General features: G+C 41.3%; 1 protein-coding gene across 11 annotated transcripts in view; it reads right to left on the reverse strand.

The window, feature by feature from the left end:
- AGFG1 (ArfGAP with FG repeats 1) overlaps positions 1 to 11747 on the reverse strand; it is a 34056-nt gene extending 22309 nt beyond the window's left edge. For 2 of the 11 annotated variants that reach the window (XM_050307932.1, XM_050307928.1), the window contains exons 1-2: positions 11307 to 11741; positions 2426 to 2519 (exon numbers count right to left, since the gene is read on the reverse strand). In XM_050307932.1, coding sequence (XP_050163889.1) covers positions 2426 to 2519; positions 11307 to 11473 — 261 coding nt within the window. In that variant the 5' untranslated portion in view covers positions 11474 to 11741. Of the gene's footprint in view, positions 1 to 2425; positions 2520 to 6229; positions 6249 to 11302 lie in introns of those variants that run through there. The other 9 variants (XM_050307926.1, XM_050307929.1, XM_050307925.1 and 6 more) reach the window with 9 other exon arrangements.
- Between the last annotated feature and the right edge of the window lie 9616 nt (positions 11748 to 21363).

Below are 21363 nucleotides of genomic sequence, written 5' to 3' on the forward strand. Positions count from 1 at the left end.
CGAAAATACCTCACCCAGCTCTTCATGAAGAGAAGGAGGAGGGGAAAAACCCTACCCAGTGAATCACAATTGCCTTTATCCTTCAAAAGGTCTTCAGAAGGCACTTGAGGAATATCAGCTGGAAGATGCCTCTATTCTTGCTACAAAAGTGAGACAAATCCCAACATTAGCAAAACCAGAGTCTGGACATCTGTTTATACCTACAGATGAGTAAACAACACCAAAATACAGAAGTTTTCTAAGCCAGCAAAAGGATTTAAAAGTGTATTTCAAGCAGTAACAACTCATCCAAAATAAAGATCAAGTTACCTTAGAAGTGTATATACAGGGAATACGGTGTCTCGCCTCAAGAGAAGCTGCTCTGACAATCTCTTCCCAAAGCAGTGGCTTGGTAGAAGCTTTTCAGTTTTACCCATCTGTGCCACCAAGAGGGTAATTTACAACAACTCACAAAAAGTTAGTATTGCAGATATTAGGAAGTGTTTTGGTTTCACTGATTGGTTTGGTTGTTTCATTGCGGTTTGTTTTTTTTTTTAAGAGAACTTCAACCTCATTCAATACACTGACCTTAAACTCTTTGAAGGAGAGTGGAAAACTACTTCCTCTAAGAACAACTCACCACCTTAATAATTACTTTATCTCATCATGGAAGCTTGCTTGCTATTTTCCTTCCTATTCAGAACAAGATCCCCATTGTATACCATGATCTACCCATCTGGAGGCAAGAGAGCTTACCACAGAGACCTTGGCCATGCTGGACAAAGACCAGAAGAAAAAAAGGGGGAATTAAAGTATTTTAAAAGTTACAGAAAGATGGAAGCTAAACATAACAGATTGCAAAGAGTTTATATATATATATGTATGTATATATGTATGTAGATGCAGAACAAACCAATGTTACAACATCTAAGCTGTTCAGTGACTGCATTTTGTTTCACATGTACATGTTCCAATACGTTGAACAATTCCATGTCTGAAGTCTCATCCTAAGAAATTTTATTTTTTCATATAGACACAAGAACCTCCTATGCTGAAGAGAAGCTAAGCAAAGGTTTTTGTGAGGTCAGATGAATTTCATCTGTCCAATACTTTTATCTTATCTGCAGATAAGTATTCCAAAGTCCAATACTAACAAGAGAAAGCAAAATGAGTATTTAACTACTGCAATACAAAGCACAACAAAGTGAAAACATGTTTAGTTAGGATTTAAACTTCTAGAAGTGTTTAAGACAATAATCACTTCAGTTTACACTGAAGTTTGGAGTCTAATCTTATGGAAAGAGACTCCAAAATAATCTATATAACACAAAGGAGATTCTTTATTATTTTCCCTATGAAGAAAGTCAGCAATATGATATACATATATACAAATATATACATGCAATGCTCTACAGTTTTAAAAAACCCAACCAACCTAAGCCATCAAGAGTATTTTATAATGTCAAGAAGAGTTTAGACCTTGATCCAGCTCTGTCTAGAGAAATCATCGACCAACAGTCATTTCAACAACTAAAGCGTATTTACCAGGAGAGAAAAAGAAATTGCTCCTTCTGTTTTCATTCTTCAACCTGACACTTAAGAATGGGCCAAGTTAAGAAAGTCAAGTATCAGCATTTCAGTGAATGATGGGATATTTCCCCACAAAGCTTCACAAGAACACACTAGTAAAAACTCTGTAGTCAATAGTTCCACTAAAACAGAATACAGATACAATCAATGTGAAACAGAACTTTATCTAGTTTGAACAGAGGCACAATCTACCTCTAGAGTCCTCAATACTACAATGTCACTACAGTAGGGTATTAAAACACAAACTTCACCCTCGAATTGAAGACATAAGAGCCATATCCAGGGTTTACGTGGATCCAACATTTACCTCCAATTTTTTCCTTCTATTAAAAACCCAAAAATTCAGTACACTAGAGCTTCTTGGTTTCCTTCCCCTCTTCAAGACCCGTCAACATGGATATACTCTTACGAAGTAAGGAGGCTATTAAAACTTCTAGAAGAGTTTCTGACACCTACTCTGAACAAATACAGCATAGCTGTATTTTAGTATTTATTTTTGTCACAGGGTACTCAGGAATCACTGCTGCAGTCAGTCTCAAGTTCTGAGCTCGCAGGGGGGGAAAAAAACAGACAGACAGCTGCTTATTGCCTTATGCAAAAGCAAAAGAGAACCCAATTCAGAAATATGGATCATGTGAATCTGGATTGTCTGTGTTGAGCGATAACATGCAACATCATGATGATCAGCTACCCAAGCTCTTCAGAAGCATAACTTCAAATGATGTTGGTTTCAAAAAAACTTGTGTCTAGTTATTGCTAAAAAAAGAAAAAAAAACCACACCAAGTTTTCTTTAAGTAGTGTTTTAAGCTTAATATTAAAGTGACAAAACCACTTCCTTCTCCAAATAATACTTACTTCATTTCCATGTTTCTGCAGAAATTCTATTTCCTGTTGTGTGAACGTAGTCATGGAAATCGACTTCACTCTATGGGGTGGATTCAAGCCCCGCCTGAAAGAAGCAAGAAGTGTTTGTTCAGGAAGTTTGTCATCACACAGTCCCTTTAAACAGCTACAAGTTAATCAGTCTTCAAATCAGGAGCCATCCCTGTAAAACACACTGATTTCTGGTACTGCAATGCCACTTAAGGCTGTGTAAGCTCTTCTCAAAATAACGTTCAGCACACAAAGTCCGACAGCTGAACTTCAGTGCAGACCAACATTCACAACTGCATGTGCACACTCTGACACTTCCTATGCAAAGCCAGAAAACATTAACTAGTCTTTTTCTAAAATCCTAATCTGCTTTCCCAAACTTTTTGACCCTCGCCCCTGCCCTTCATCTCTCCACCTTGGGCCCCTCTGTTGTAGTTTTCTTTCCCTCCAATTTCTCCCTCACTTCAACCTCTTCTTACCACAACTTCCACCCAATCATCAGATTTCTTCACAGTAAACTCCCCAGCTCAGTCTTTTTCTCTTGCTTTAACCTACATTTCCCATTTCCTCCCAGCATCATTTTCTAGCTTTGCCCCTGCATCCACAGGAGCTGCTTCTTCTGACACCAGTGAGCACAACAAAAGCAGAAGGACAACGTTTGTGGTGTGCTCTCAAATGAGAGATCCCATTACTAATGCCACAGCTCAAAACTTCAGCCTTAAGCCGGGATTGGCACCACTCTCTCTCCACCCCAGGCTGCTGCAGCAGGGCCAACAAACGCCAGGCTCTTGAGCTGCCACAGCCTGACAATTGTCAAACCCAGTTCAGTCAAAACCTGCAAGCACCGAGAGAAAAACCTGCTGAGCAACAGCACCAGGGCAAGAAAAGCTTTCTTTCTTTTCAAGCTCTTTCTTTAAATACATACCAACTACTGCTTTTGCCCACAAATGCTTACAATGAGAAGCCAGCCGTGCTTGGCTCAATGGATGCAGGAACATTTACTTCCCACATATGCCCAAGAGTGGAGACGCTCAGGCAACACAAGGAAGTTATTTTAACACTTAGGCTGATCAGGCCCGGATTTCTGAAATACCATCCTAAAAAACCAATTAATATACATCAACTGTGAGACGTGAAAGCACACAAAAAACTTTCCAGGGATGTAATAAGGGCCTAGCAAATCGCTAAGAAAATCACTGATAGCTTCACCGCTTATATTTGTTCCTATGCTTTAATTCTAAATTTGGTCAAAAAAAAAAAATCACTGACATCTAATTTAGGACAACTAATGGTTTTCTTTAAACTCTGTGATTATTCCAAGAACACTGACTAGAAATTAAATTGTTATCCATCAAAACACCCTATGACAAAAATCTGATATTCCAAATATTACCACGTTATACTCAACTTTTAGGCAAAATTTATAGCACTTCAAGTTCTCTCATTATGTCTAATGGGAAAAATATTGTTGTGCTTTTACCTCACAAATTCACCCTGACACCTAAATTCACATTGTACCTTTAAGAAGACAATTCTGATCCTGTGTTAAAAGAATCTCCACATTTTAAGTTAAAAGTTGAATACTGGTTAGGATACTTAATAGTAACATGTTAGCCTAAGTTTCATTAGAAAACAAATTTGAGAGAATCATTCTTTGAAGCACTTGGATAAATAACTGTGTTTTGCTAAGAAATGCAGTGAATTTGAGTGCCTAAAAAGCAGAAGTCATACAAACCCATAGGCAAATGAGAAGTAATTTTACAGAATACTATTTGCTTGGGCAAACTTTTGAAATCAGAGCAGCTGAATTAAACTCCACAGTTCAGCACCTTGACAAGAAGGTAGAAGTTTTATTAAAGTTAGTGAGAGAGGTTTTAAGAGAGTTTAATCAACTATCAGGAAATTAATTTCTTCTCTCAAAATGCTTAAATTCCCTGGTAAATTAAAATTAAGAGTTCAACATCTTTCAACTAGCCATAAATCAAATCCACATCTACATGACAAATACAGAACACTTATGAAAATACTGTACTATCATCAAAGATTTTTTTCAAAGTAAATACTCACTTTAAGATGAGGTAACTTAAAAAAGAATCTGTAGGAGTTTTATGCAGTTAAAATTCATTGTTTCAGAGCTGGTGCCAGTACTAGGTTTGGTTGGTTGGGGTTTGTTTATTTTTGGGTTTTAAAAACACACCTTGGTCTATGCATGTAAGTAATTCCATTTCACTGAGCAACACTGTAGAATCACATATTGAGTGACAGCACAAAAAGTTGGCATCCACCTGGCATTTCACAGAAATATGCTCCATCAAATATTACATGACAATCACTGTCCCTTGCTTTTACAGTAAAAGCAGTTCTGTCTACCTTTGTTCAATTTACCCTCCTCCTATTAATTACAGAGATGCATTTAAATAGTTATGAACTTTTCAGTAACTATTTAAAAACCAGAGCCATTCACTAGCACATTCACATGGTTTTCAGGACAGGGAGTATACCAAAACTTTCCCACAGGCTCCTGCTGGAAATTCACTTTTGCAATAAGTATAGTTTAAGTGCTCTATTGTATCTGTGTTTACAATTTAAAGGCACTGAACAAGTTACTTAAGCAGTACTTACTCTATACTGATCTACTAAGGCTCTTCATAGCATTTAAATCAGCAAATATGTATCCTCAGCTCTATTAAGCAGCAATATTAAATGTACTTGAGGCCTAGATAAGATTTTGTTTAGTCTAACCAGACACTTCCTCCATGCCTCCCTCTCCAGTGCAGAATGCTCTACAGTTTAGAGGTTCAGGTTATGAAGTTCCCTGATATTCATGTTATATCTACGTGGGATGAGATGAATTCTCATTTCTTTTACACAGTCCTGCTAAAGGAGGAAGACACTCTCTGCTCCTGAAGGTCAGCTCACAACACACAGTCAGATGTCTGGCGTGATGAAAGGGAACATCAGTGGTCCAGGAGGGCTGGAAATCCTGAACAGAACTTCAACAGCCGTAAATGCTGTGAGATATCAAGCTGCAGTACTTACACATCCACATATTTATATGTACTTGATATGGAAAAGGGTGGGGGAAGAACCTATGAAAAGCTTCCTCTTAGGCTAAAGAAGCAAAAGTCTGCCTGGAACAAGGAATTCAAGACAAGAAGCTGCACACAAACACAGGCCCAGCATATGTGTTACCTTCCTCAGAGAAATTACTTGGATTCTATCAATAGAACAGCAAACAACTGATTTTTTTTTATGATTTCTTACTAATGTAATGCCCATGAACTCCCTAGAACCTCCCTAAAACAGAGCAGCTGTGGGATTTTTGAAGCAGAATTCAAGGACCAACCCTTCCTTACCTACAGAGAATACTTGATGACCCAAATGATTCACAAGCAGCTCATCTACATATGGGGGAAGCTTACTGGTAGACAGCCAAGCACAATTATCCCTTATGAGGAATTAACAAACCTTCTTTTTCGTAGGAAAAATATTCTGACAAGTGCTTTGCACAGTTCTAATGCTTTACAGTATTCCCTATTTAACAGGAGACAAAATGGATTATAGTCCCTTAGTCCAAATGAATCATGCCTAAATTTAAATTAAGCCTGAACAAGTATTTGCAAACTGCACTTGTGCCGTGGTACCAGTTACTCCTTTCTCTACAAGAGAGCTCCTGAGCAAGGCAGCAACCAAACACCACCTCAGCACTAATCCAGGAGGCAGCAATCTCCTAAGAGGCCCCGAGGAAAGATGACAGAGTAATACAATTCTGCCATCTGCACTTACCCGGCACACCACAGCTAGAACATCCCACACAGAGATCCCACTCATCACTGCCAACTCCTCCACGCTCAGCAGTGGTGATTTCTGTGGAACAGCACTGTGACCAGAGCATCCAACCATGAGATTCCTGCACTGACCCTCCACGGAGTCCCAGCCACAGCGAACATGAGACCTCTGTTCTCCAGAGAGCTTTGTTCAACTGGGGCTCTCGCAAACAAAGGAAGCTTTAAGGCCACTGACACAGGATTCTACAGTCTGGCAACTGAAACATTAAACATTCAAAACGCCGTCAACCAGCAGCGGATATTTGTTACTAACATAATTTAGTGGCAAATTATAGTTGAACTTGTGATTGTTGGCAGAGCAGCCATTCCTGAATTCATCTCGAACGAGTGTCAGCAAAGTTGTCTGCAAAGGCCGGGGCTGGGAAGGGAAAAAAATTCCAGAGTGGGCTCTGCAGGAACAGAGGGTTCCCTCCAGGAGTAGGAACAGGGGGCAGACACTACTCAACACTGCCAGTGTCCCCTGTATCACATGTAAGATCTCTAGTCCAAGCCAGCAAAATCTGATCCCCTAAAAAGCAGGAAGTTAATGAGGCAAGTCCAATGCCAAGCCATCGTGGAGTACCCTACATTCCCACGCGTCCAAAAAACAAGCTTTAGAAAACCCAATGTCACAGCGTTTGTTATCATTTCTATGCTGTTGTAATTAGCAAAAGAGAATATAAGCAGCAGTGGCCATTCCTGATACTTGTAGACCTCCCTGGAGACCCTCCACCATCTCACAAGCTCATTTATTTTTAACAGCAGAAGGCTCACACACACATTTTGAAGCACAGTCAAGGTTAATTTTTTTTTTCTTAAAAAAAACCAAACAAACATTCTTTGTGAACTGGACAGTGTTCACTGTGGTATACAGACATTTCCTTTGCTCTCCAGCCCTGAAACTGAAAATGAGAAATATAGTAATATAGGAAATATCCTTAAATATACACACATTTTTTCCAAACATGCTCCCAAGGAAAAAAAAGAGACTGAAGAGTCATGCTCACACAATGTGAATCACCTTCATTCTAACACTGTTTATTTAAACCATTTTAATTTCTGCAAAATTTCTTCTAGGGAAAGGCATAATAATTCAACACTATTGCACAAAAATTTATGGTTTTTACTAGTGTATCTGCCATAAAATACTCCACCTGGCTGATACAGAAGTCCCTTATCCATAAAATTTTAAATTTAAAATTTCACCTAGGAGTATCAGAAGCAGCCAGAAGGCCACATGATCCAATAACTGTAAGAAATACGCCTAAAAGGCCTTCAGGATTCCTCACGGTACCTCTGTGTTCTAAACATTCATTGTTGCTCCTTCCTGACACAAGACAGAAGTGAAAACATCTGAACAAGAGACTTCCTCAGTAAGTTGGGAGGGACGGATTTCAGAGGGCAGCAGTGAGAGAAAGGATAGGAGTGCCTTAACTATCACATCAGCAGGCATAAAAAAGAGTCAAGACTAAATAAAAAACATAATACAGAACTTGTGCAAGTGGACTCTTAATCAAACAGGAATATTTTCCACTGGTGAATTTAAAAGCATATTCTTTTCATGAAAGTTCAGAGCAGGCTGACCAGGAGTGGCCCAGAAGGGCTTGAAAGCACAGCTGCACACAGACAGCTGAGATCCAAGGCAAAGAGGCATCTGATAAGACAAAGGGAAGGATGTCACTGTTGGACACATGGGAGCATCCCAAGAAACAACAGTCACAGCTACCAACATAATCCTTTGAATCAAAGGACTTCTGTCAAACCAAAGGGATCTCTCTGCCAACATTTCCCGAGATGCTGTTTTGCCATAATAAAGAGAAACCTTCCTGTGTTGTAGGACTGTAATCCTTGACCTGAGCAGGCTGCTCCTCTGGAGCATCTCCTCCTGATCTCAGGGAAAAATTGATGGTGTGTGTATTTCTACATATCCTACATTCTTGTCCAACACCGAAAAGCTGAATTACCTGGTGCGATGTTATCACGCTTTTTCCCCCAACATGAAATATTTAAACACGGGGGACAAGAGGAAGTATTTCAAGAGGAAGCACACTCACACCACTGGTCATGAACTTTCTCCTGCATGCACCATTTTGCACAGCAAAACTTCTGCTCTGCTAAACCGGATCTGATAAGGCAACTTAAACCCAACTACTCCAAAAAAGAACCTCCTCTGTGTCATTCATACTTTTAACTTGATGTGACTCGCCTACAACACTGAAGTCAGAAACACATCTTGTTAGCAAAGACACTAGTCCTCTCACCGTTTTTATAATCATTGTTATACTTGAACAAGCTAGACATACTATTTTTGGAAATGGTTAAGGAAATAGTAGGTTTTTTAAACTAAATCTAGTAATAAATACCATTGCTCTCTTTATACACCTAAAATACTTAATGGAAATTTTTAGGATGGACCCAGAGTTAAGGTTTTGGATTTGAATACAGTCCTCACCAGGACAGCGAATGAACGCTTCAGAAAACACGTAAAAAAGTTATACTACAGTTTTGAAAAGTTTAGAGTTAACTGCATCTAGAACAACATGCCTGTTCAAGAGGATATTGATGTTAGCAACCACTTTGAGTTAATCAAGAAACCTTTCTGAAGGAGGCTTGGTAATACACTAGTACTTTAATCTTGCATTGGGCACTTCATACTTGAAAAAACTAGTCTACTTGACTCCAGGAACACTTCCTGTACCAGATCAGAAAAAAAAATAATTAAAACAAGAAGCAATGCAAGTCATTCACATAGCATACAAACAGATAAAGTACTAAGATTATTAAAGCCTTACAGTAAAACAAGTATTATGAGGCAGAATGCAAGCAGTCATTAAGAACTGCAGAAGCAACAGTACTTTTACACTTATTTGCCATTATGTGGTTTGTTCCCAAGTAATTTCCCTCCACTGTGGAATTCTACAGTGAAAAGCATTTTAAGTAAGTTGTATGAAGGACTGTTCTGACAGAAGTGTTGAAAATAACAGTTTCTAGTTACATAACAGACATGACCTATACTGAGTCTCATCACTAACAAAAATACCCCCCTGCCTCGGTTCTGAGGTGTTAACCAATGTACATGATCCTGAACACACAATTTATGAAAGCTTTTCCAAGTCATCACGAAGGAGCGAGCCCAAATTTATTTCAGAAGAAAGCTCTAACTCCTCCTAACAACCCTTTACTCCAGCTTTCAGTGTAGGTGTTACTAGCTGTAAGAACCAAACAGCTTTTTTATAGCAACACCAAAACACTGCATCCTTAAAACGAAAGAACTACCTGCATTTTATTTGAATGCCAATACATTAAACACTTCTTTGCAGAAAGTCTTCCTCCTTCAAGCGTGGCCACAACATCCACGTTACACATGACACCCAAACGATGGTCAGCTCAACATCAAGTGGCAGCTGTCCCCTGTTTGAGAGCTGTTCCACTGCATCCTTTTGGTTACTGTAAATTGGACTAAACACTTTAGTAGTCCACACCTCCCAGTCAGCAACTAAAGGGAACAGATCCTTCTGAACCTACACCGAGCATCTCAGCAGCATTCACAATATATCTGCCTATTAAGGTCGAGAAGCCTGAAAAATGAAGACAAATACTCTCATGGTGCGGTTTTATCACGCTGTCATTCTAACCAGTAAGAACATGTGCAACCATTAAATAAGCTCAGTGCAGTAGCTTAAAATAGTTTCACATGCCAGCACAAATAACAGTTTGCTAAGAGAGCAAACAATAGCCCGAGCTGGCTGGCTGAGTAGCATGTATGTGTGAAAAACTAAAGTCTCTTTTCAGTTTCACAAGCTAAATGTATTTTCTGTATTTGCATCAAGACTGTTCAAAAGTCTACACCAAGCAGAAGTTAAAACACCTCGAGTCCAATTAGCTGTCTAGTAATATAAAAGGCAGTTCTTTCCATGTAAATTCAGCACAGAACTAACATGTTTGCTCTGTTTTGAAGCTCAAAACTACCAACTGACTTCTAAAACACCTGACCTTACTTGGAAAGCCTGTTTGGGGTATTAAGGGGGCAGGAATTAGTTCAGACTCCTGAACGCCTTTTATGAACTCAAAAACCCTTACAAACACCAATCTATCCTTTGACATACTATTTATTACTTCTTTGGCTACTCTTTGATTCTGCTCCATCCCACAAGCACAATGCTACAGAATCATAAAAAAAATGGTAAATATATCTAGCTAATAGTAATAGCACTGAAGACAGTAGGGTTTTTCCCTTAAGTTATGTCTGTGTGACTGAAATTCAGAACTGACTGACTTCAACCCTTAGTTTCATATACGTTATCTCAGAGGAGGATGGGTGGAAAAGGGAGGAGCAGTGCGGAGGCCCACGCAGGAATGAGGAACAGGAAAAATGCAATTACTTTATCAGAGCCAATCCCTTTCCAAGGTTTAGATATATATATAGTTTGTAGGAAGTTATCGATATAAGGGGGAAAAAAAACCCAACCTTCTACTACTTTTCTAATCAAGTCTCTTAAACCATTAGTGTTTATCCACTAAGCAGGAGCTCAGAAAGTTGCCTTACAAACTACTACCAAGCATAACTTGCTGCAAAGAAAGGTAGGGTGGTGGTTTAACTTAAATTAAAACCTGTAAAAGCTAAACTCCGTATTCAGAGAGGGTCGGTGTCTTCAAGACTGTCATGACAGTGAACTGCTCAGCCACGTGCCTCTTCCCTTCCCACGAGTATTCTCGGCACACTTGTTTAATTAACCACCCCTCCGACCCGTTCGGGAGGTGGGGGTGGTTGCTGCGTGCCGGAGAAACCTCCCCGCGATGAGCTCGGGGCCGTGCCCCAGCCCCGCACACCCCGCCAGCCGCCCCCGCAACGGGGGGCTCCGACGGGCATTTCCAGCGACAGCGCCCGGGAAAGCCTCCCGGCGGCCTCCTCCCCTCCCCTCCCCTCCCCTTCCCCGGGAGACGTGGCCGGGCCGGCGGCAGGGAGGGCACCGCGGCCGAGCCGCCGGGGGACGGGGCCCGCCCTCACTCACGCCCTCACTCACTCACTCACTCACAGGATGCCGGAGCAGGAGGTGCACACGAAGCTGCCCACGGTCATGTCGGTGTAGGTGGGGCCGCGCTGGTCGCAGTCGAAGCACTTGCGGTTGGGCGGGAGGCTGCTCATCTCCCGCAGCAGCTTCAGGTGCTTCTCCTCCTGCTTCCGCTTGGCGCTCGCGGCCATGGCCCCGCCGGCGAGGGGACGGCCCGGCACGGCGCCGGGCCCCGCTCACAGCCCCGCGGCGGCGGCGGCGCTCCGGGGCCCGGCCGGCGGGAGGGGGGGGACGGGCGGACAGGGGAGGAAGGGGCGGGGAGGGCACAACCGGCGCCCGCCGACGGGGCCGGGGCGGGAGCGCGGTGGGCGCTGACGCGGAGCGGCGGCCCCGCGAGGGAGGAAAGAAGGGAGGGAGGAGGGAGCGGGCAGGGACCGCGGCGCGGGGAAAGCGGCAGCGGCGGCGGCGGCGGCAGCAGGCCCGGGGCGGCGGAATGACGAGCCCGGGCGGAACCTGCGCGACACCTTTATGAGCTCAGCGGCGGAGATGGCGGCGGCGGAGGAGCCCGCAGCGCCCGCAGCGCCCCCGCCCGCGCCGGAGGACGCGCTGCAGCCCCTCCCTCACGCCCGCCAGCCCGCCCCTCACGCCGCGACCCCCGCCCGGGGCGGCGCCTCCGGCGGGGCAGAGTCACCCGGCGTGACCCGGCGGGGCGGGGGGAGAGAGGGGTGTGGAAGAATATCAATAAAATATCAATAAAATATCGATAAACAGCGGTGTTCGCCTTTTCTCGGGGAGGAAGGGATCTCCCCGCTGCCCAGCAAGGGTGCTCCAGGCGCGCCCCCCTCACACTGCGGGGTGAGCGCCAGGCGGGCCCCGCCGCCCCTCAACCGAGGGCTGCTCCGTGAGGGAACGGCCAGCGCTCCGGGTGTCCCTCCGTCTCCCAAAAGTCTGGAAATTCAGTCACGGAGCCCCCTTCCGGGGGTGACCCGGGTTCCGTGAGGGTCTCCAGGGCGGTTCGCACCAGCAGGGTTTGTGAGAACGCCACTCTCACTGTCCCTGCTTTTTTTTTTTGTGACGGAGATGAGAAGTGCTCCGTGTCCTCCTGGGAACTGGGCCGTGGGTGCCCGGCTGGCCGCTCCCCCCTCAGGGAGAGCAGGGCCATCTGTACCCCAGAGGAACCCTTGGCTCTGGCTGGAATTCAAACCTGGATGTTCCTTACAGAGATGCCCAAAGGAATATTTTTCAACAGTGCGCAAAATTAATGTTTAAAAAAAAAAAAAGTTAACACACTTTATAATTCGGTGATTCGATTTGCAAAACTGCCTGGCAACACTCTGCGTGTTTAAAATCTTTTAAGGTTTAATGATTCCCCGTGCAATGTATTTAGGGTCAGGTTTTGTGTCTCTGACGTCGGTACACAAAGGAGCAGGATCTGATCCACTCTATTTTCCTCATAGTTTAAGTTAAAAAATCTAGGACTGGGTGTTCAGCATCAGTAATTTGGCATTTCTCTTCTGATTCCTCTGGATATGCTGATTTACGTGAGCTGATCAACCAGTTTTAAGTTTTAAACTCAGTGAATGCAATGCCTTTTTTTTTTTTTTTCTAGTATGGATGGCAGAAGATATTCATAGTGAAAAATAGACATCACTAAATCATTAAATAATCACCAGTTCTTAAATAACATTCTTAAAAGCAAACAGGAAATATTTCCAATCTTTTAAGGACCAAATTCTCACCGCATCCTCTAATTTTTCACTTCTCTCTGAAATGCTGCTCTTCTTGCTATTCAGAAGATTTTCTTCTTTTTTTTTTTGCCTTTTACAAAACACGCTATAACACTGTAGCTTTAGCAATAACCTAAACGCCCTGAAGTAGACGACCTAAATTTAAGGGGGAAAAAAAAAAGTTTCAAGGTTGAAAAACAAGTTTTGTTTTGTTTTTTTCCTGGAAAAACACTTTGGAGAGCAATGATTGGCCACACACCTGCTGCAGCAGAGTTGCTACAGGCAGCCAGGTTTTGTTTCAGCTGGAGTCAAAGGTGGTTTGGAACCGCAGCGAGAACATCCAGCTTCAACTGCTCCTGTCATGAACGTGCCACACAGGAACAGTCATTGATAAAAACAACACCACTGGCATTGACATTGTCATTGCCAGTAAAATGCAGAGCTGAGCTCCCAGGGAAAATCCCAGTACTGTTCAATGGTGAAGCTCAATAGGAGTCCTTTAGCTCTAATTTGTTTCGTGAAGTTCTGCCCTTATTCAGGCACTTGATAAGCCTATCAAACCAAGTCAGGCTTTTGCTAGCAGATAAATTACCTTTGTTAATGTTAATTTGGTTTAGAATCACTCTTTGTAAATACCAAGCCTCTCCATTCTGTATCTTATAAAGCAAATTTACCCCAGGAAACTATAGAATGAGACTTCAGGCATGTGTGAGGATATACCCTTTTACAGATACCCCTGAAATCTGTGGGATTAATTCCCTCAAAACAGCTAGCCTATGTATTCTCTAAATCACTAACAGAAACAATCCACAAATAATACACACAAACAAAAACTCTACTCTTCAGCTTTTTTTCTTTTTCATAATACATTTTTCTGTTTCTCTGCTGTAGAACCCGAATTTCCTTTCCTACAGCTTCTCTGTCAAAATTAATTCTTCATTCTCTCCTCCCAGTGACCAGAATTTTGCAGTTGGAAATATACCGGCCAGCTGTTTATTCCAAAAGTGCTTAATCCCTGCTGCACCTGCTACAGCTTTTAGCATTAAAATTGTTCTCCTAACAAGAGGTAAAACGTTGATTTTTTTTTTTTATGCTTCCAATGTTTCTCTTTACATAAAAAAATAGAACTTAAAATTGCAGTTGTGCATATTAATATCAGAAAGATGCTGCTTCGTTAAGCTCTTAAATATGGGCCAATAGGGTATAAATTATAATATACAAACACATAATCTAGGGGACTTTTCGTCAGGACCAAAAGAAACAAAAGTCTAAGAATGTACATTGGGGAGATGAATAAGACATTCTCTGTTTGCCTCTAGGATTGAGGTCAATAAATATCCATTTTGAAGCAATTAACCCAGCAGGATAAGTGACGTGAAAATTATCATGCTGAAAGGCTAATGGGCTATTAAATCCTTCTTGCTTCACTACTGATGGGCATATAAAATTAATCCTGGGATTAGGTATATCGGCTCGGTGGTAAACTGCTGCTGCAATATTTGTATATGAAGGGTTTTCTGAAAATATTAAGAAAGAACAAGGCCAGAATGTTCACTGATACACTCTGCTCAAGGTTCAGTCAGCTGAGCATAAATTACTGCATCTGGGCCTGGCCTTATTTAATCAGCAGCTTTTTATTAACGAATAGATGCATTTTGATAAGAGATCAGCACAAGAGAAAGTCAGAGTAATGTTTATATAAATCATGCTGCCTGTTGACAGTTACTTAAATCTGGACAATTTAATGCAAGAAAATGGTCAGACAAAAATGATTGAACGTGAGAGACACAAAAACAAGAGCCAGCAGAAGCAGGACGTATCAAAAAGACCAAAAAACAGAGCCAGGAAAAGCAATTCTTCTTTAGATTCCTCTCTAAATAGTTTGACCTGTCTACAGCTTTTACAGTTTCTTAGTGAGATAGATGGAAGCTGGATAGAGTATCAGGCATTAATAGCAAGACACATATTCTCCTTAATGCAAAGCAAACTGGAATTTTCCAATTAATCTGAACAAACCAGACAGGTTTTTAAGCAGAGGGCTATAAAGGTGTAAAATGTCCTTCCAAAGTTAACAGATCAACGTCAAAGGAGGTTGAAAAGCCTGAAGTATCTTTCCTCTCAGTTTAATGTTCTGTGCTGGGTAATTGCTACAAATGAAGGTTCTCTTGTAAATGATAATTTAGATGAGCTTCTTCCAGTCATTAATTTTTCTAAATTTAGTGGGAAATTTGAATTGAAATTAATCGAATCAGTGACATCCTAAAAGCAGTGTTATTAAAAATATGATTCCTTTTGTCTGAATGAAATCTATTACCTTGGAGTTTTGTTGTATCCACTTGAAGTTTTTCAGTGGGAAGGACTGAGATTTCCTGGCTGGACTCCCATGTACACTAATTGTCCTGTACACCTACCTGTCTTCAATTTTTCAAGTTAACTAAACAATTAACATCTCTCTCATGGAAATGCTCTCCTTAGGCTTTCTTCATCTTCTTCTCTTCTCATTCTTCTCATAAAACAAACAGAAAAAGCATATCCATTGATCAGATTAAAAAAATAAAATTCTATTAATGAGTTTTAGCTGTTTAGGGAGTTGTTCAGAAGAGTGAACAACTTCTGTTACTGAAATTGTGCCTGCAGTTTTTAACTAAATACTGTGCTCTCCTGGCTGAGCTGGATCTTCTGGGGGCCTGCCTAAAATGACAATTGTTTTATTGCCTTAAGATCTATGAATTCCTTCAGGCACCATGCTCAGTGAAAACAGATCTGCCTTTATTTCAGTGGGGGATTTGTGAGTGCAGGATTGTCCCAGCTCATGGTGTAATCCAGTCTAGTTCAACAGGACATTTCAGCAGATGGACTTATCCCAAGGCTGCAGGAATTTCTAATTTCTCGATTTCAGCGAGAAATTCCGAGGAGACATGATTCACCTGCTGCTTTCCAGCTTGCTCACTGATGTTGAAAGGTCATCAATATTTCAACCCTGCCTGCCCCTTAATTTGACACAGCTCTCCAATTTCCATCATGCCTTAAGTGCACACGATCACCTTCCAGTTTGTAATCACAGACTAGTTAGTGGAAAGAACATGCCTATATACAGTTGCAGGGAAGGCAAAACATCTGTCATGGGAGTATCCTGCATGCAAGGTGAATGTGTTTTATTTTTAAGTTCATCTTGATAGTATTTTTATTTTTATGGGCAGAAGAGAGAAGTTGTGGAACTGATATGAAGAAAACAAGGATACAAAAACCCTCAACTTTAGGAGACAAAGAGGTGAAAGACAGACCTTGATGGTGGAAAGATAGTTCAACTCTGAGTTCTAAATTAGAAGAGGGAGAGACAGAACCTAAACAGACATCTAAACCACCCAGAACTTCTGTAGTACTTGGCTACATAAAGTACTGAACCAGGAAATGCTCTCCCAGAAATCTGAGCAGGAACAACTTAATTTCCCCATTAAAGTTTAAAAACAGAGGTTATTTCCTGACTGACAAATGAGATTTATATTTAAAGCCCAATGTATTTTGAAGTTCAGTTCTTCAGTACCTTTTCCACTTGATGCTAAGCATTTCCTGCCTGTTTTCTGTAAAACTCCCATGGGAATAAAGAGAGGCCTTTGTTCCTTCCCACTAATGAATCTAAATTATTGATTAGCCAGTCTAATTTGTGGAAACTACTATTGGCTAATGCTGTCTTAGAACTGCCTTAGATTGGGCAAAAAGAATTACAGGTAATTTGACAAATATCTTCAATGAGGGAAATAATATTAAAATAGACAGGAGAAGTAGCATGTTCTTTTGTTTGCAAAATCAAATCAATGAATAAAACAAGTCTCAGAATAACTAAAAATCATGGAAACATCCATCTGAATTTGAAATGAGATGCAAAAGAACAGTATCTTAGAGTAAAACAATGGAGATGGACATAAAATAGTGAAACTTGGGAAAATAGAGCTTTTTAGATGTCAGACTCTCAAACACAACAGTACAGAAGATAATCTATGTAATGTGAATATGGGAAAATTAAGTTTTCCAGTCACCCCATTTCTGAAAGAAGATATTTTAGAAGACAACTACAAAAAGAAACCTGATTCTACGAACTTCAGTAGAATGTCTCATTGCTGTAATTTAAAATCTGAGACCTCGTCACCAAGATTTTTTCCATTAATCCTTGAGAATTTCTCTTGTTCTAAGAGCAGAGGGAAGGGCTTTATTTTTGACTGGTGACACTAGCAGGTTAAAAGTTAAAGCACCAACAAGATGTACAAAACTCAGAAAGACCCCCCAGAGAATGCAGCACAGGCCAGTGCAGTTGCAGTGGACAGAAATGGATAATCCTGGTGGCTGCAAATATCCTCTCAGGGGAAGTTTTCTGCAGGAGAAGCCTCATCTCAATCCATGCATGGGAAAAACACAACTAAAACCAGTAGCATTTTAGCACTTTCTCTCCATGCCATTTATTCCAATTGTTTAGAATAACTAATTTAACAGGGAAAATGAATCCCCAGACATTCAGTCCTCTTGTACCTTCTGCTGTACAGCAAAAGAAGCCTTTTTCATGACACAGCAGGAGTGTTGAATATTTACTAGTTACATGCTTACATAAATTAAACCCAACAACAAAACAACCACCAGAAACAATCAAAGAATTAAGGCACAGTAATATTCCACCTACTGTGTTTTGGCAGTGGGAAAAGAATTAGTGTTCAGAATATTGCTGCAGCCTGAGTAGAGCAAAACCTGGTTTTGGTTTGTAGACAAGGAGTTAACAGAAGAGAATGAATAAATACCCTGAAACAGCATAGTGAATGAAAAATTTGGGATCATGGCTGCTCAGAGCATAAAGAGAAGTGTCTTACTGAGATGAACACAGAAATTTCAGAAATACATAGACTGATGTGCTAGAGATATAAAAACAAATTAAAAACGAAAAAAAACCATCAAGGTCCTCTAGACTACTGTGGATGAGAAAAATTGACGGGGAAAAGGAATCTGACAGTTAATAGATTATCCCAAATATGGAAACAAAAGTACTACAGAAGCTTTAAGGGAAGTATAGCATTTTTTACAAATTAGGACTCCAAGTCTCTTGTAATTGTTGGAATTTGTAAAACTGCTACTAAAACTTTTTTAGAACTCTCCAAGTCCACCTTGACTGTCCTAAACCATCAAGATCCACCTTATGAATGCACAGAGGTTTTACATCCTGCTCCTCCTTGTGGGTGGTTGGGCGAGACCTCAGTGTTTTACTGCTTTCAGGTTTGATCTATTCACAGCCAGCTTACAAACAGTGCTCTGATGGCAGAACTACCCCTCAGGTTCCTGTCCCCTCCCTGCAGGTGCCCCTGTGCCCACAGATAAGTGCTCGACCGAAATGTCCCACGTGCAGGCAGGAGATAGCAGAGCTGAGCCCGGCCTGCCCATCAGCTGCCCCGTCCCCTCACAGCTTTGCTGATTCAGAGACAGGAGTGTTATCATCCAAAATGAAAACAATTTAAGCGAAGTAACAACGTAGAAAGGTTTCATTCAGTGAAAAATTTCCATTGTTACTGAGCTAGATGTTTACCAGGGTGAACTCTTGTTCTACACTCCCACTCTTTCCTTTCCTTCATGGGCAGAGATCGCCGTTCAAACCCACCTGCCAAAGGGTTTAATTCTTTCTCTATTTCCTCACTATAAACTGAGCACCCAACTGTCATTGAACCATCAGATTCCTCTCTGCAATCTCAGTTTTGCTCCGAAATGTGTTTTGTTTCTTTGCTGGAGCCCCTCAGCGCTGCCAGGCAATGCCCACAATTGGCCTCAGACCCCTCGACAGCCAATTTTCATCCCCCTGTACGATGAAATCCAACTAACCATTTGTTCATGGTGAACTCTTTGGAATGGCATCTTCATGCCAAAAGGATGTCTTGTCATTGGGTACTGCGCTTCAAAAATGGAAATTATCTTGAAGCAGAAAAAGCATTCCTTGCAGGTTTCAGAACTCATCTGGTAAGAGCCAGGTAACTCAGTGGTGGGTACTGGCACTTGCAACAAATCCCTTCTGCAATAGAGGGAATTTTTCTCTAAAGGAAGATTTTGAAATGTATTCCAAATTTTATCAGACTTTATTGTTATTTTTGTTATCATTGGACCCCTGAAGTTTTTGGTTACTAGGAAATTATGAGTACAGTCCTCTTAACCAAGAAAAAGAATGTCCAAATTTGTTATTTTTAAATAGCCTGGTTTTGTCTCTCACGAGGTAATGACATCAACAAAATTCAATCTGATCCATGACCATCTCCTAAACACTTGATCTTACAGCCAAGCTCGCAGTGGGCAGTTGAAATAAACAATCAGGGACCAACAAGTTCAACAAGAAACTTCCAGAGAAATAAACCACGAAATAAACGAGCTAATTCCGAAACCTGTGAATAATTAACAGTTTGCTACTGGTCTAGATTTCCATGACCTTCAGCAGCCTGCCTGCTGGCTGCTGCCAGCCCCTGGGAGAAAAATATGCAATGTTGTGGGTCTTGGAGTGAAATGGAGTGGGCTTGTGCATCTACAGTCATCCTAAAACAATCAAAGCAGCAGCAGCAGCAATAATAAATTGCCATGGGGGGGATCTGCAAAATGCCAGTATGAATGTCATCTTATTTTTTTATTTTTTTTCCCTTCTCCAAGTGTTGTCTCGCTGCCTGGTGGATACAGGTTGTTGAAAACTGACTGACTGAAAACATGCTGGTGAAGCATCACATGATGTTTGAGACAGAAATGAAATATTTAACATACATTTCTACTGCAAAAGAAACATAAAAGCACAACTGAACTGTACTCTGATATTCCAAACAGGAAATGACAGGGAAATCACTCCAATCCAAACCTGGCAGTTCCCTAGTGATGAAAGCCCAATCAAATTATAAAAGGAGCTCTACCAAGCTCATTGCCACAGTCACTACTTGAGGCAGAAGGTCTGTGAAATGGAATAAGAAGCCTCCAATCACACACTTTTAGATTTGGCAACCATATTTTTCCTGAGGGACTATAAAAAAAAATATTTTGTAAACATTTTCGGTTCCCATCACTTGAAATTAAAGAGAATAATTTCTGTTAATGCTCGGCTAGCACTCAACTAACGAAGCCATTTTCTCTCTGGACTCTTTTCCTCCTCAAACATTCTCTGACGCTGGAATTATTTTCACAGATTGTTTTGTTAGTTCTATTGAAATAACCCCTAAAATAACCAGATTTCTGAACAGGTAGGAATCATGAAACTATGGAATCTGTTGCCAGAAGCAAAGGCCTACAGCTGACTATTGTGTCTCTCTGCTATGAAATAACTTGCATTAAACAGCGTTAAGTTTCTCTGAAGATGGACATCAAAACATTTTTTCAGAACTTTTCTTTAAGATTTAGAAATGCTACAAAATATTGGCCAAGTCATTTAAATGACTATTGAAAATACCATCTTTAATAGGCACATCTACCTACAGATGTGATTCATTTCGGTTTCCTGTGTCAAGTAACCAAAATTGAGTACTTTAGACCAAAATCATGCCTTCAGGACAAAGAACACTAAACTGAAAAGGTCAGGTAGTGACTCATCTAAAAATGCTGCTCAAGTTATTAAAACAAATGTTGCTCTGATTTATAAAACCATCCCATACTAATCAAGAGAAAACACGGGGCTGCAGAGCTATTAAGATGCCCTCTAAAGGGGAGCTCTCAAGCACATGCAAAACTTGAAGAAATTTTAATCTCCTTGGAATTAAATGCAAAATTCCCCAAATGTCAATAAAATCAAGATTTCTTCTGCTAAAGAACATTGGTATAAGGACAAGCGAGCACAACTGGCAACGAATAGTTCCAGAGGTAAGACATACATATCAGAAAAATGAGGTTCTGCAATTGTCCCCAGCTGGAGCAACAGGAGCAGAAGATGTAGGGCATCTAAAACCTCTCTAGGGAAAGGATCCCACCACCCAGCTGTGATGGGGATGGATTGTTTGATGATCCAGCGTGTCCCTGACAGTCAAACAATGCCTGCACTGTAGCACTTCAGGTAACATGTTGGAACATAAACCTGCAAGTCCAAGAGCAGAGTCACCAGCAGAGCTGCCGCAGAAGAATTACACTTCTCACACAAAAATAGAAAGGGATGATAACTTTTACCTTCTCCCTAGAGCCACCACTGTCCCAACGAGGACCAGCCCCAGTTTTCAGGAGCACCACAAGGAGCTGCATTTGCAGCGTGCCCGTGATTTGAGGATCCCCAGCAGCCCTCAGTGCTCTGATTCTGTCACAGATCAGCTGTGTCCCCTGTGCAGCCTCACACTGTGACAGTGGCTATTTACTGACCCACTGGTGAGCGCTGT

The sequence above is a fragment of the Myiozetetes cayanensis genome, unplaced genomic scaffold (genome assembly GCF_022539395.1).
Source record: "Myiozetetes cayanensis isolate MyiCay16 unplaced genomic scaffold, myiCay2020 scf13, whole genome shotgun sequence".
Taxonomy (NCBI): Eukaryota; Metazoa; Chordata; class Aves; order Passeriformes; family Tyrannidae; genus Myiozetetes; species Myiozetetes cayanensis.